Here is a 13,010-nt window from a genome sequence, read left to right on the forward strand (position 1 = left end):
TTCAATACATGGTTTTTTTTGACCGACTTCTTTCCCTTAGCATAGTGTTTTCAAGATTCATCCATGTTGAAGCTTGTATCAGTATTTCCTTCCTTTTTATTGCTGAATAATCTTCCATGGCTATACCACGTTTTATTTATTCATCAGTGATGGTTGTTTGGGTTGGTTCCAATTCTTGACTGTGATGAATAATGCTGCTGTGAACATTCGTGTGCAATATTTTGTGTGACTTTTCTTGATTTTTTATAAAAAAAAATTGTTCTTTGGGATGGAGTGGATATCAGTGTTTTTCTAATACTTCTTATCCTGCATTATAAAATAATGACTTCAAATTTGCATAGTCTGATTTGTGGAAAAGTTAGATCTTCACATTTATAAGGTATTTAGTTACATCCATGTACAGTTGACTCTGAACAACATGGGTTTAAACTACACAGGTGCACTTCCATGTGGATTTTTTTCAGTAAAGATGTACTGCAGTGCTATATGATCTGCGGTTGGTTGAATATGTGGATGCGGAACCATGGATACTGGGGGCAGACTGTAGAGTTATACTCAGATTTTCAACTGCGCCGGGCTCAGTCCCTCCTACCACTGTGTGCAAAGGTCAGCTGTATGTGGTTGAGAACGCAAAGTTTATGTCTAGTACAGAATTGATTACCACTCATAAGAACCGAACTTCTTACTCTGAAGTGATGATGTGTCTGAAGTAAACGGTATCCCCTAATAGAATCTGGTATAGTGGAACAAATTGAATATTTTATCAAAAGTCTCTAGAACAACACTATCAGTAGGAATATATTGGGAGCCACATAAGTAATTCTACATTTGCTAGTAGGCACATTAAACCAGTAAAAAGAAACATGAAATTAATTTTTATAATATATTTTGTTTAACTTACTATTTCTAAAATAATATCTCTTCAATATGTGATCAGTATAAAAATACTAATGAGTTATTTTGTTCTTTTGTTTCATAATAAGTCTTTGAAATCCATTGTGCATCTTACCCTACTAACATGTCATTTTGTACTAGCCACAAGTTCAGTGTGTCTAGTGGCTACCGTATTGGACAACTCAGCTCTGAATATTTTACTCTCACCATTGTTTTGGGACACATCTATCTTTCCTAGAGATCTCATTGGTCTGCTCTCAGGAAGATTTTTTCGGCAACCCTGGCTCTTTCTCTGCGTGGCTTTCATGCTGTGCTGGTCGCCTGCTGTCATCCGATTAACTCTTTACCTAGTTTTGAGTCCCTCTCCATGACTTTGTCTCTTTCCCCTTTGTTTAAAATTGTTTTTGAATTAAGAAACTTATAAACCATAAAAGTTTGTAGGGATAAAAGTTGCTTTTTTACTTCTCACTCATATCTCTCTTCTCTCCACAGAGGTAATTACTTACAATGGTTTAGTACCTATCTTTCAAAACATTTTTCTGTGCATTTACAAATATGTGCTCACATTTATCTAAATACATTTAGACAGGTATTTTAGTTTTCACAGATTAAGGTTTTCTAAATGGAATGGCTGGGTCAAAGACCGTTCTAAATCTCCAAATTACCCTGCAAAGAGATTGTATTGGTTTGCTTTCCACCCACTAGGTTTCAGAGTCCTGGTTTTCAACCATATCTTCCAGCAACGGATACTGGCCATCTTTTAAAATTTTTTTACACATCTGATTGGTGAAAAGCGGTTTCTCTTTCTAAAACCTTTTATTTTTAAATAATTTCACTCTTATAAAAAACTTTCAAAGATAATAGAAGAAATTGCTGTATGCCCTTCACTGAAATGCCTCAAATGTTAACATATTAGTCCACTATGTCATTCACTTCTTCCCCATGTCGTTTTTCTGAAATATTTGAGAAAAAAGTTGCAGGCATGATTCTCTCTTATCTTTGTAACATCCATGTGTATTTCATAAAAACAAGCACAAATTCTTAGAGTCTAATTGTTAAAATCAAGAATTCAGGGACTTCCCTGGTGCTTCAGTGATTAAATACTGTTATCATATTTTCAGACCTTTCAAAAATTTTGCCAATTGTCCCGTTAGTGTATTTTTTCAGTTCCATGATCCAGTGTAGGATCAGATGTTATATTTAGGTCTGTGTCTTCAGAATACTTTAATCTGTAACTGTCCTTCAGTTTTTCTGTTATCTTTCGTGATGCATTGTTGAAGAGTACAGACCAGTTGTTGTGTTATATGTCCCTCATTTTGGGTTGACTGGTGTTTCTCCTTGATTAGACTCATGTTATACACTTTTGGCAGGAGTATCACAGACAAGATGTTGCGTCCTTCTCAGTGCATCCTCAGTAACCATGTGATAGCAGTTTGTCCCAATATTCAGGGTAACTTTGGCTACTTTGTTAAGGTGGTGCCTGCCAGGATCTCTAAAGTTACTATTTCTTCCTTTGTTATTTCTGTGTATGTGTTGGGGAGATACCTTGAGACACACATAACCCTGTTTCTTAGCCTATTTCCACACATTCGTTTTAACATCCACCAGTGATTCTGGACTAAAACAGTTATTACTGTGGCAGTTGCCAAAAGGTGACTGAACCCATCTTTCCTTCTACAGTTATTTGGAATCCTACTGTAAGGAACAAATTTCCCAGCCCCTGTCCCATTCATTCATTCATTGATTTATATCTGAATGAACTTATGGATTCTTACTGTATTCTCTGGGTTTTAATTTGTTAGTCTATTATTTATTTATTTTCTTTTTCAAATTGTCCCAGATGTTGGCCACTGGGAGCCCCTCATGCTGGTTTCTTGACTTGTCTCTATTATTTTTTGAGCATTTAAAAAATTTCTTGTATGACAGAATGTTCCAGGCTCCTCTTGTACTTTTTTCTGCCCCAGTCTGGAATCATTTCTCCAAGCCCTGGTTCTTTTATTGGAGAATAATATTTAGAAATTAAGATCTGGATGCTAGGATATCTTAATTTCTAATCACTTGTACATTTTGCATTTTATGTGACCATTGCCACTTCTTTTATGTATATTTTCTTTGATGAATCTTGTCTGTTTATATGTGAAAATTTCTTTTAAGAAATTACCACTGTGGATAATCATCAGTGGTTAGGAGATCACTACCTCATGTCAGCCATGGAATGATAACAACTGAGAGGCACTGATTAGAATAATTATTTTCACTTACGGCTTTTTTTCTTCTTTTTACTACCTTTATCCAGCTCCTCCTCTTCCCCGCCCCCCACCACTGGTAACCACAAATCTGATCTCTTTTTCTGTGAGTTTGTCTGTTTTTGTTATTCTGTTATTCTTTTTGGGGGGCTGCACTGTGCAGCATGTGGGATCTTAGTTTCCTGACCAGGGATCGAACCCATGGCCCCTGCGGTGGAAGCGCTGAGTCTTAACTGCAGGATGGCCAGGGAAGTCCCTGTCTGTTTGTTTTTGAAGTATAACTGACCTACATCGCTATGCTAGTTCCTGGTGCACAACATAGTGATTTGACATATCTATATGTTACAAAATGGTCATCACACCTGTGCCCTTTTAAAATGCCAGGTAAAGCCACGGGCATAGGACTGGTTCAATTTCCTATAGGCCCTAGCAGTATGTGACAGGGATAAGACGTTCAGATGTAGAACCCACTTTTCCAACTTGTTGGCAAAAGTTTATACTGTCTTATTCTTCATAGTCTTAGCTTTTTTGTGTATGTGATCATTTTCCCCTTCTCTGCCTATTGGCATAGACCTCATTTGCTCACATATATGTATAAATGGGGCTTAAATTGATTTAGGTAGAATCTTAAATTTTGCCCTTTCTGTTGTATTTAATTTCATTCTTAGAGTTCTTCATATACTCTTTCTTTCTCAAGTTGTCAGAATTGGTTTGTGAGTGAAGAAAAAAAATTCTCCTCTCAACATTAATAAATGTTCTTGTTTCTCACAGGAGAAGTGAAAGGAGAATAAAGAGAAACATCAATGACAGCCATCTGGGAATTGATAGTTCAATTTTATTTATTTATTTATTTATATTTTTGGCTGTGTTGGGTCTTCGTTTCTGTGCGAGGGCTTTCTCTAGTTGCGACGAGTGGGGGTTACTCTTCATTGCGGTGCGCGGGCCTCTCACTGTCGTGGCCTCTCTTGTTGCGGAGCACAGGCTCCAGACAGGCAGGCTCAGTAGTCGTGGCTCACGGGCCCAGTTGCTCCGTGGCATGTGGGATCTTCCCAGAACAGGGCTCGAACCCAGGTCGTCTGCATTGGCAGGCAGATTCTCAACCACTGCGCCACCAGGGAAGCCCAAGTTCAACTTTAATTAAACAGTTCCTTAAGATGTGATAACTGCCTGAAGCAGTGTTTTTTTTTTTTTTTTTTTTTTTTTGCGGTACGCGGGCCTCTCACTGTTGTGGCCTCTCCCGTTGCGGAGCACAGGCTCCGGACGCGCAGGCTCAGCGGCCATGGCTCACGGGCCCAGCTGCTCCGCGGCATGTGGCATCTTCCCGGACCGGGGCACGAACCCATGTCCCCTGCATTGGCAGACGGCCTCTCAACCACTGCGCCACCAGGGAAGCCCTGAAGCAATGTTTTTTAAAATCAAAAGTAACTTTATTTTTATGAAAGCAGTATAGGCATTGTAGAAAATTAGAAAACACAGATATTTAAAATTTAGAGAACGAACACCATATTCTCACCACCCAAAGATTTTTCACTGGTAACATCTTTGGATATATTACTCTACCCTTATCTACACACACACACACGCTCACACTCACACTCACTCTCATATAAGTCAGTGAATCACCTGTAGAGCTCATATGCCCAGATCCTCTTCCCTTTAAATTCTGACAACTTATATGTAAGAATATATTATTGCTCTCTTGTGGTGTTTGGTTTGAGCATTTTCTAAATCATCCCATGTATTTGCTTAAATCAGCCCTTATTTTTTGTATTTCAGAGTGAGTGCACCTATTTCAGAGTGTGTTATAAACAGTTCTCAAGTGAAAAATTTTTGTTCATCATAGTGTAAATGAATTTAGTTTTAAATCTCTAGTTAGGAAGTTAACTTTTATTCTATAAATTGTATTTGTGTTGACCTAAAAATACACTGTTCATAGCTTCTAGGTAAAAGTTTCTTTTTCAAAATGAAATCTGACTTTTTTGGATTCATTTTGTAATTATATCAATAAATTTAATGGTGGTTATTTTACTTTATTCGAGGTAATTCATGTAGTGGCTCTTAGTGGAATCTTTGGGAAGTGAACTGCCTCTCATTTAATAGGTTAATAATTAAGGGTATCTGGAAGTATCTGCCAGTATTTATGAGGAAGTTACCATCATGAAATATAAAATGTCGAATATATTTTATATCTTCCCTTTGCTTACATACTGTTTTCTTTTATTAACGTATACGTTTTTAGAAATAATAAGCATATAAAAACTGCTTCAGTGACAAATTAATAGTATTTATAGAATTTAAAAAAAGTTTCTCAGGAAAATGTTTAATATTTGTAGAAGAATCTTAGAATAAGCTTATTTGATGAGTGCTGTAAAAAGAATGCAGTTTTTACAAGAAGAAACCCTACTGAAGTTACAAAACACCATTAAAAACGATCATTTTTACTTACCCCCTTACATTAGGTAAAAAGATTTGGAGCTTTTGGGACAATTGTAGAAATTTGACTGGTTTCTGTGGATTCGATGTAATATCGTATCAGTATTCATTTCCTTGTTATGATGGTTGTATTGTAGTTATATAGGGGAATGTCCTTGTTTTTGGGAAATTGACACTGAAGTGTTAGGAGTAATGGGGTATTATGCCGGTAACTGACTCTCGATGGTTTTGGAAAAAAGTGTGTCGTTGCATGCACGTGTATGTTGGTGTAGGTGTTTAGAGATAGTATAAGACAGATGTAAGATGCTGACAGTTGGGGAGCGTGGGAGAAAAATATTTGGGAGTTCTTCATACTATTCTTGAAACTGTAAGTTTGAGATTATTTCAAGATTAAAAATTAAGATTTGATAGTTGGGGAAATGTCTTTAAAGTATTTCATAAAAGTTGCTATATTTATAGCTACTTAGAACCACAAGGACTTTAGAGATCTACCCTCACTGCCATTATTTTATTTTATTTTGTTATTATTTTTTAAATAAATTTATTTATTTTTGTCTGCGTTGGGTCTTCGTTGCTGGGCGCGGGCTTTCTTTAGTTGGGGCGAGCAGGGGCTACTCTTCGTTGCAGTGCACGTGCTTCTCATTGCGGTGGCTTCTCTTGTTGTGGAGCACGGGCTCTAGGCGCGCAGGCTTCGGTAGTTGTAGTACGCGGACTCAGTAGTTGTGGCTCGCGAGCTCTAGAGTGCAGCTTCAGTAGTTGTGGCACAGGGGCTTAGTTGCTCCACGGCATGTGGGATCTTCCCGGACCAGGGCTCGAACCCGTGTTCCCTGCATTGGCAGCGGATTCTTAGCCACTGTGCCACCAGGGAAGTTCCTGCCATTATTTTATAAATGAGGCCTCAAGCGTGTGGCAGATTAAATAGTATTTTAACACTGGCTTACCGAGGACCAATAAGCATGACTAGAATTTTCTTAAAGGGTCATGAGTAAGCCATAGTCTCTGAGTAAAGTTGGTATTTTTATTTTTGATAGGGCAGTCAGCAAATCTCATATCTGAGTACATGTGATAGAGCCATACTAATATTCAGAAGAAAAGAAAAACTTGGAAGAGCAGCCTTTGAAATGGGTTACATGTTCTAATGGCTGGTTGGTTTTTTAAAAATGGCAAGATTGTAGAATCCTGTATCTTAAATTCCATTCAAGATGTCTATGGAATAATGAAGTAGTTCCAGCTAGTGGTGCCTGTTAGTGCTGTTCGAAGAATTTCAATGACATAATTAACCATTATGAATAATTCAGTGCAAAATAATAATTCTTGGTCCTTGTTTGTTTAAGGATCCCTATAACAATATATCATGTCTGATTGAGCAACATAGTGTATATGTGAGGAGGAGCATTAAGAACTTAGACTTGTTTTTAAACAACAACAAAAAAGCAAAACAAAGAAACAAGGAAACCTTGGGAAGTGTTGGATATATCTGTTACCTCCATGGTGGTGATGTTTTCACTGGTGTTCGTGTATGTCCAAACTCATCAAATTGTACACATTAAATACGTGAAGTTCTTTATATATATCAGTTATATCTCAATAAATTTATAAAAAACAAGCAAACTACAAAAGTATGATCTTGTTGGTGAAGAAACTTTAAGTTCAGTGAGAAATAAGTTTTATCCTCCCTAATAAGAAAACAGTAGTGAAACCAGTTTTTCCAGCAGGATATAAATAATGCAGCGAAGAATTTACTAGGATTCCTCTTAACGGTGTCTGTCTTAGAAAATTACTTCATTTGGGATCCATATTAGAAGACTCTATTTAGCTGAATAAAGTTCTTTTGACTTATTTTCATTATTTTAATTTGTATAGTATTTATTAGTAAATGAAATTCTAAAAGCTTAATTTGATGCACGTTTTACGTTTGTATTATTTTGTGGGTTTACCAGCACTAGTAATTGGATCACTACTAATTTCGATCTGGTTTCATCTGAGTTAATTTTTTAAATTATGAAGAGTGGCTTAGCAAAACTAATTCATAGGTAAGTAAGATCACAATAAACATGTTTAACCACTTGACTCTGATAATGAGAATTTGCTTTATTTTTTAAAGTTAATTTGCAGTGTTGTTGGTGTTGGTGTCCTATTATTTCCTCCATCCCGGTGCTTTAGCATATAACTTTTTTCTTTTTTTTGTCATTGGAGATGCCTCTTTATTGTCCTCTCTATACGTCCTGATAGATGGGCAGCATAACCACGGCAGGCATGGATTGTTGGTCACTGCTGCAGGAATGAGAAGGGAAAAAATGTGTGGTTTCCACCTCCTTTCTGACATTTTAGCAGAGCGTGTTGACTGTACTTGGCTTTGAGGTTTTTGGCAACATGAAAATGGCAGAGGGAAGGGAATAAGCATATCAGTTTTGTTGATTCCTTCATTCTAGATCTCTTTGCATATGTTATATGTGTGGAGCCAGTACCTGTCTCAGTTATTCCATTTACTACGCTGTATAATCTTGTACAAGTTATTAACCTTTCTAAACCTCAATTTCTTCATCTGTGAAATGGAGAAAATAAGAATCTTCGCTTCATAGTGTTGGTTTGAGGATTAAATCGGATGTTTAAGTATGTAAAACAACTATAGCAATATCTAGCACATGGTAAGAGCTCCGTGTTTATTATTGTCTTTGAACATACTTAATTGGAATTATTTTGCAGAGGAACTAGGAAAAATTGAAGTGCTGTTGATGTTCAGGTAACAGAAATTGCTCATTAAACTTGAGGAATAAAATGCTGTTTGTATAATATGTAAGCAGATAGGAAGAAAATTATTTTTTAATATTGATATTTGTTTTGTTTTAATAGGTATCAACAGATGCTGCATACAAACTTGGTCTACCTTGCTACAATAGCAGATTCTAATCAAAACATGCAGTCTCTTTTACCAGCAGTAAGTACCTTTAAAATAGTGTGAAGTAGATAATTTTTATAGAGTTCTTTACAGAATAACACATTTTTGTTTGGTGATTCTGAGTTTTGTTTAGCAAATCCTGCCCTCTTCTGAGAACATGAAGATATTCTCCTATATGATCTACAAGCTTTATTATTTTGCCTTCATATTTAATTTGAATTAATTCACCTGGAATTGATTCCCTGACTGAAGAAGTTATATCCATCCATCTATTCACTAACCCACCTATTTATTTATTTATTTATTTAATGTGTAATTGCACAAATTATTTAGGAACAAATCTGTAATATTTTAAAGCAGATCCCCAGCCATCATATATGTAATTTAATATGCATCTCTGGCAGATAAGGACTATTATCCCACACCACAAAATTAACCAGAATCTCTTAATGTCTTATAATACCCAGGATGTTTTCAATTTTCACCAATTATCTAAAAAACTCGAACGTTTTAATGATTGTTTGCCGCAGAATCCAAACAAGGTCCACCTGTTGCATTCGTTGATCTGTGTCTTAAGTTTTTTTTAATCTGTATCAGTTTATATTTTTTATTCTCCATTTATTTGTTGAAGAAACTGGGTCATATATTTTGCAGAACTTCTCACATTTTGGATTTGGCTGATTGTATCCTCGTGGTTCTTTAACGTGTTCCTCCATCTCATCTCTGTTTCCTCTAAACTGATAATTTATAGATTGAGAGGCTCCATTAGAATTAGGTTTAGTTTTATGTTATTTCATTGGTGGCCCCGTGTTTGTGTTGCCTATTGTTATCTCATTAGCAGGGACATATTTTGTTGTCCCGTTTTTAGTGATGTCAGGATTGATCAGTGCACACAGCTGGTACTGGTCTGATCAGTCCATTATAAAGTTCCCCATCTACCTTTCAGTTAGTGGTTTTAGCAGTCATTGGTGCTTGTTGACCAGGTTCGTTGTTTCATTTTAGGATCTAAGAACAATGAGTTTCTAACTTTACAGTTCCTCCTACAATGTACTTCTTTTAAAAAGGAAAATTTCCTTTAATCAAATATTTGGTTATCCTGAAATAGAGAGTTCTGTAGGAAAGTCATGATAAAGGCTTGATTCTATTCCTTTATCAATTTTCGGAATAACCAGTTGGTCTCTAGCAACCTGCAAAAGATGACCAAGGATTTTGTCTTTTTTTAATTATCTGAACTTATACATTTTTATATTTTTAATGTGTTTAAATCCATTGAGTCATTCTTTGTGATACTCAAGTTTTCTCACCTGTGGTCAGTGGGTACCCCTTCATTTGGCTCCTGTGTCCTTCTGACATGATTTCGTTATTGTATAGCTTCTTCGCTTCAGAATTTGTGAGAGAGATCAGACTGATTATGTTTTCTGCCCCAGAACTATTCTGCCCCAACTATTTTTCCAATCAGCCTTTTTCCTATGGGAATTGGTATTTAGAAACCACAATTTGGATGTTTGGGGCATTCATTATTACTGAGTTTCCATTTTTTCTTGGCATTTTCAGCAGACAGAGGTAGTAAACACGCTTTTTAAAAAGAAAGAAAATATTAAATTAGTGATATTGCCACTTCAGGAAAAGTTTTTTTACCCAGATTTGATTTTATGTGTTAGTATCTCTTCTGTCTTACTCTAAAAATCTTGATACCTCAATGACATTATTATAGTCACTTGTTTGCTTTATACTACTATATATATAACATAATTTCAATATAACAATACCAAGATTGCCGCTAACAATAATATGCTTGTCCTTAGATATATCTCACTAGGGATATATAATGAATAAATTTAGTTTTGAATCTGAAAGAATGTTAATGTGATTTTTTGCCATGGATTTCATTATCAGCTAGTATGAGCAATAGATTTGATTTCATTTGTTTCCAGGTAGATAATTCTCTCCCAGCATTATCTGTTAGAAAAATAAAACAAAATGTCTTTTCTCTATTTTGTCATGCCACTTGATATTATATATCAAGTGTCCATATATGTGCGGGTCTGTGTCTAATCTCTCTATTCTGTTCCATTGGCCAGTTTTTATAAATTCCACTATCTTGTCACAGTTGTCATAGTCCAATAAGTCTTGATGTATGTTAGAGAAGTTCTTTACTTATTCCTTATATTCCTTATTTTTTTCAAGAATATCTTGTGTACTGATCCTTTGCATTTCCATATACACTTTAAACATCAGCATGTCCAACGTAATCCGCTTGTGATTTTCATTGAGGTGAACTTGACTATAAATCAATTTGGGGAGAATTGATGTCTCTACAATACTGAGTCTTTCAAATCATGATCATTGCATGTATTTTGATTTATTTAGTCCTTTACTATCTGTCAATAAAGTTTTGTGATTTTCCTGCAAAGGAAATTTACACATCTCTCTCCTGCAGAGAGATTTACACATCTCTCTGGATTTATTGCTAAGTACCTCGTATTTTTGAGGCAATTTGAAATGGAATCGTTGTTTTTTAAGTTTTATTTTGTAACTGTGATTACAGTTTACATAGAAACTCAGTTGATTTTGAATCTCACAGCCTTGTTCAACTCTTACTTCTAACAATTTTTCTGTAGATACTTCCAGTTTTCTATATTCACGAACATATTTGTGAATAATGAGTTTTGTTTTTTCTTGCCAATCCTTACACCTTTTATTTCTTTCTCTTGCCTTACTTCTCTGGCTAGGACCTCCAGTACATTCCTGAATAGAAGTGGTGATAGAGGACATCTTAATCTTGTTCCTGATCACAAAGGGAAAGCTTTCACTGTTTGACCATTATGTATGATGCTTGCTGTAGTTTTTTTTGTGGATACCTTTTATCAGATTAAGGAAGTTCCCTTTCGTTTCTGTTGTGCTAATAGTTTATATATTGAATGGATGTTAAATTTTATTAAATACTTCTATTACATCTAATGAGGTGATCATAGTTTTTTCTTTAATCTGTTAATGTGGTGAATTACATTGATTTACTTCTCAATGCTCAGTCAGTCTTGGATTTTTGTAATTAACCTACTTTTTCATGACCCACTACTTGGTCATGGTCTTTTTAAAAAAATTGCTGTATTCAGTTTGTTAAATTTTTGATCAAGATTTTTATGGCTGTTCATGAGTGTCATTGATTTTTAATTTTCTTTTCTTATAATGCCTTTGTCTGTTTTTTATTTTGAGGTTATGCTGGCTTCATAAAATGACCTGCAGAATTTTCCCACTTTTTCTTATCTGGAAGAATTTGCAGAGTATAACCATTTCCTAAATGATTGGTGTAATTCTTTAGAAAAGCCATTTGGATCTGAAATTTTCTTTGTGAGGCTTTTATTTACTGACTCAATTTCTTTATGGTTATAGGACAGTTTATACATTTCTGTATCTTATGAGGTAGCTATTTTGGTAAATTGTGCTTTTTAATATTTTATCCAGATTTTCAAATTTATTGACGTAAAGTTTGTGAAATAATCTCCTTTTTCTAATTTCTGTGGGATCTGTAGTGATAGTTTATTTTATTCTTAATGTGGTTTATTTGTGTCTCCTTGTTAAAAAATTTTTTTGATCACTGTTGCCACGTATTTATTGTATTTTCTTCTTTTAGTCTTTAAAGCGTCAGTTTTTGACTTTGATCTTACTCTGTTGCAGCATTTCTCAAACTTTTTGTTCACAGAACCCCATTATATTATACTTAAACATTACTGAGCGCTCTGAGGAGTTTCATGTCAGTTATATTAACTGATATTATTGATTATGTTTTACTTATTACACTAATATTCATTTAAAATGAACAACAGTAAACCCATTGCGTGTTAATATAAATAACATTCTTTAAAGGAAAAATAACTGTATCTTTGAAAAAAAATTTAGTGAGTTAAATGACACTTTAATAATTTTGTAAATTTCTTTTAACTGGCTTAATAGGAAGCATCTGTATTCTCATATCTACTTCTGGATTCAATCTAGCATATGTTTTGGTTGAAGTAGAAGAAAATCCAGTCCCACACAGATGTGAAATTTGAAAAGGGAAGCATATTTTTAGCCTTTTTAGGTTGTGGATAATCTGTGATAGTATAGCAGATCTCAGCAAGTGTTTTTTAAAGGTTAGTTGCAGTATGGAATCTGAAATTATATCAGTACATTTTTCTTATTCTGGTACATTAAAGTTCATTGGTCTGTTTTGCATTCTGTATGGATCTTTTACTCGTGTGATTTCATAACATCATGCTTTGGTCATTTGGAAAATAATAAGTTCACTTAGTTATGCACCTTTTCCAAATACTGATATATTTCATTATATGATACCAAAAAATTGGTGATTTTTTGAAATCACCACCAATCTAATCAGAAAGGTCTCTTAAGTACTAGGATGTTGTCAAGCTCAAGACAGTAAATATAAGTTTGCCAAATTCCCAATTCTTCCTTGAAAAGTCAAATATGATCATTCGCAGAAAATGCCATCAGTTGTTTTCCAGGCTCACGGTGTTCAGTTTTGAGGAAACGTCTGC

The 13,010-nt window shown here is 35.0% G+C and overlaps 1 protein-coding gene across 9 annotated transcripts in view; it reads left to right on the plus strand.

Moving 5' to 3' along the window:
• Positions 1-13,010, plus strand: part of SS18 (SS18 subunit of BAF chromatin remodeling complex) — a 76,991-nt gene that overhangs the window by 3,952 nt on the left and 60,029 nt on the right. For 8 of the 9 annotated variants that reach the window (XM_060120746.1, XM_060120752.1, XM_060120753.1 and 5 more), the window contains exon 3: positions 8,427-8,511. In XM_060120746.1, coding sequence (XP_059976729.1) covers positions 8,427-8,511 — 85 coding nt within the window. Of the gene's footprint in view, positions 1-8,426; positions 8,512-13,010 lie in introns of those variants that run through there. The other variant, XM_060120751.1, reaches the window with a different exon arrangement.

The sequence above is a fragment of the Lagenorhynchus albirostris genome, chromosome 14, assembly GCF_949774975.1.
Source record: "Lagenorhynchus albirostris chromosome 14, mLagAlb1.1, whole genome shotgun sequence".
Classification (NCBI taxonomy): domain Eukaryota; kingdom Metazoa; phylum Chordata; class Mammalia; order Artiodactyla; family Delphinidae; genus Lagenorhynchus; species Lagenorhynchus albirostris.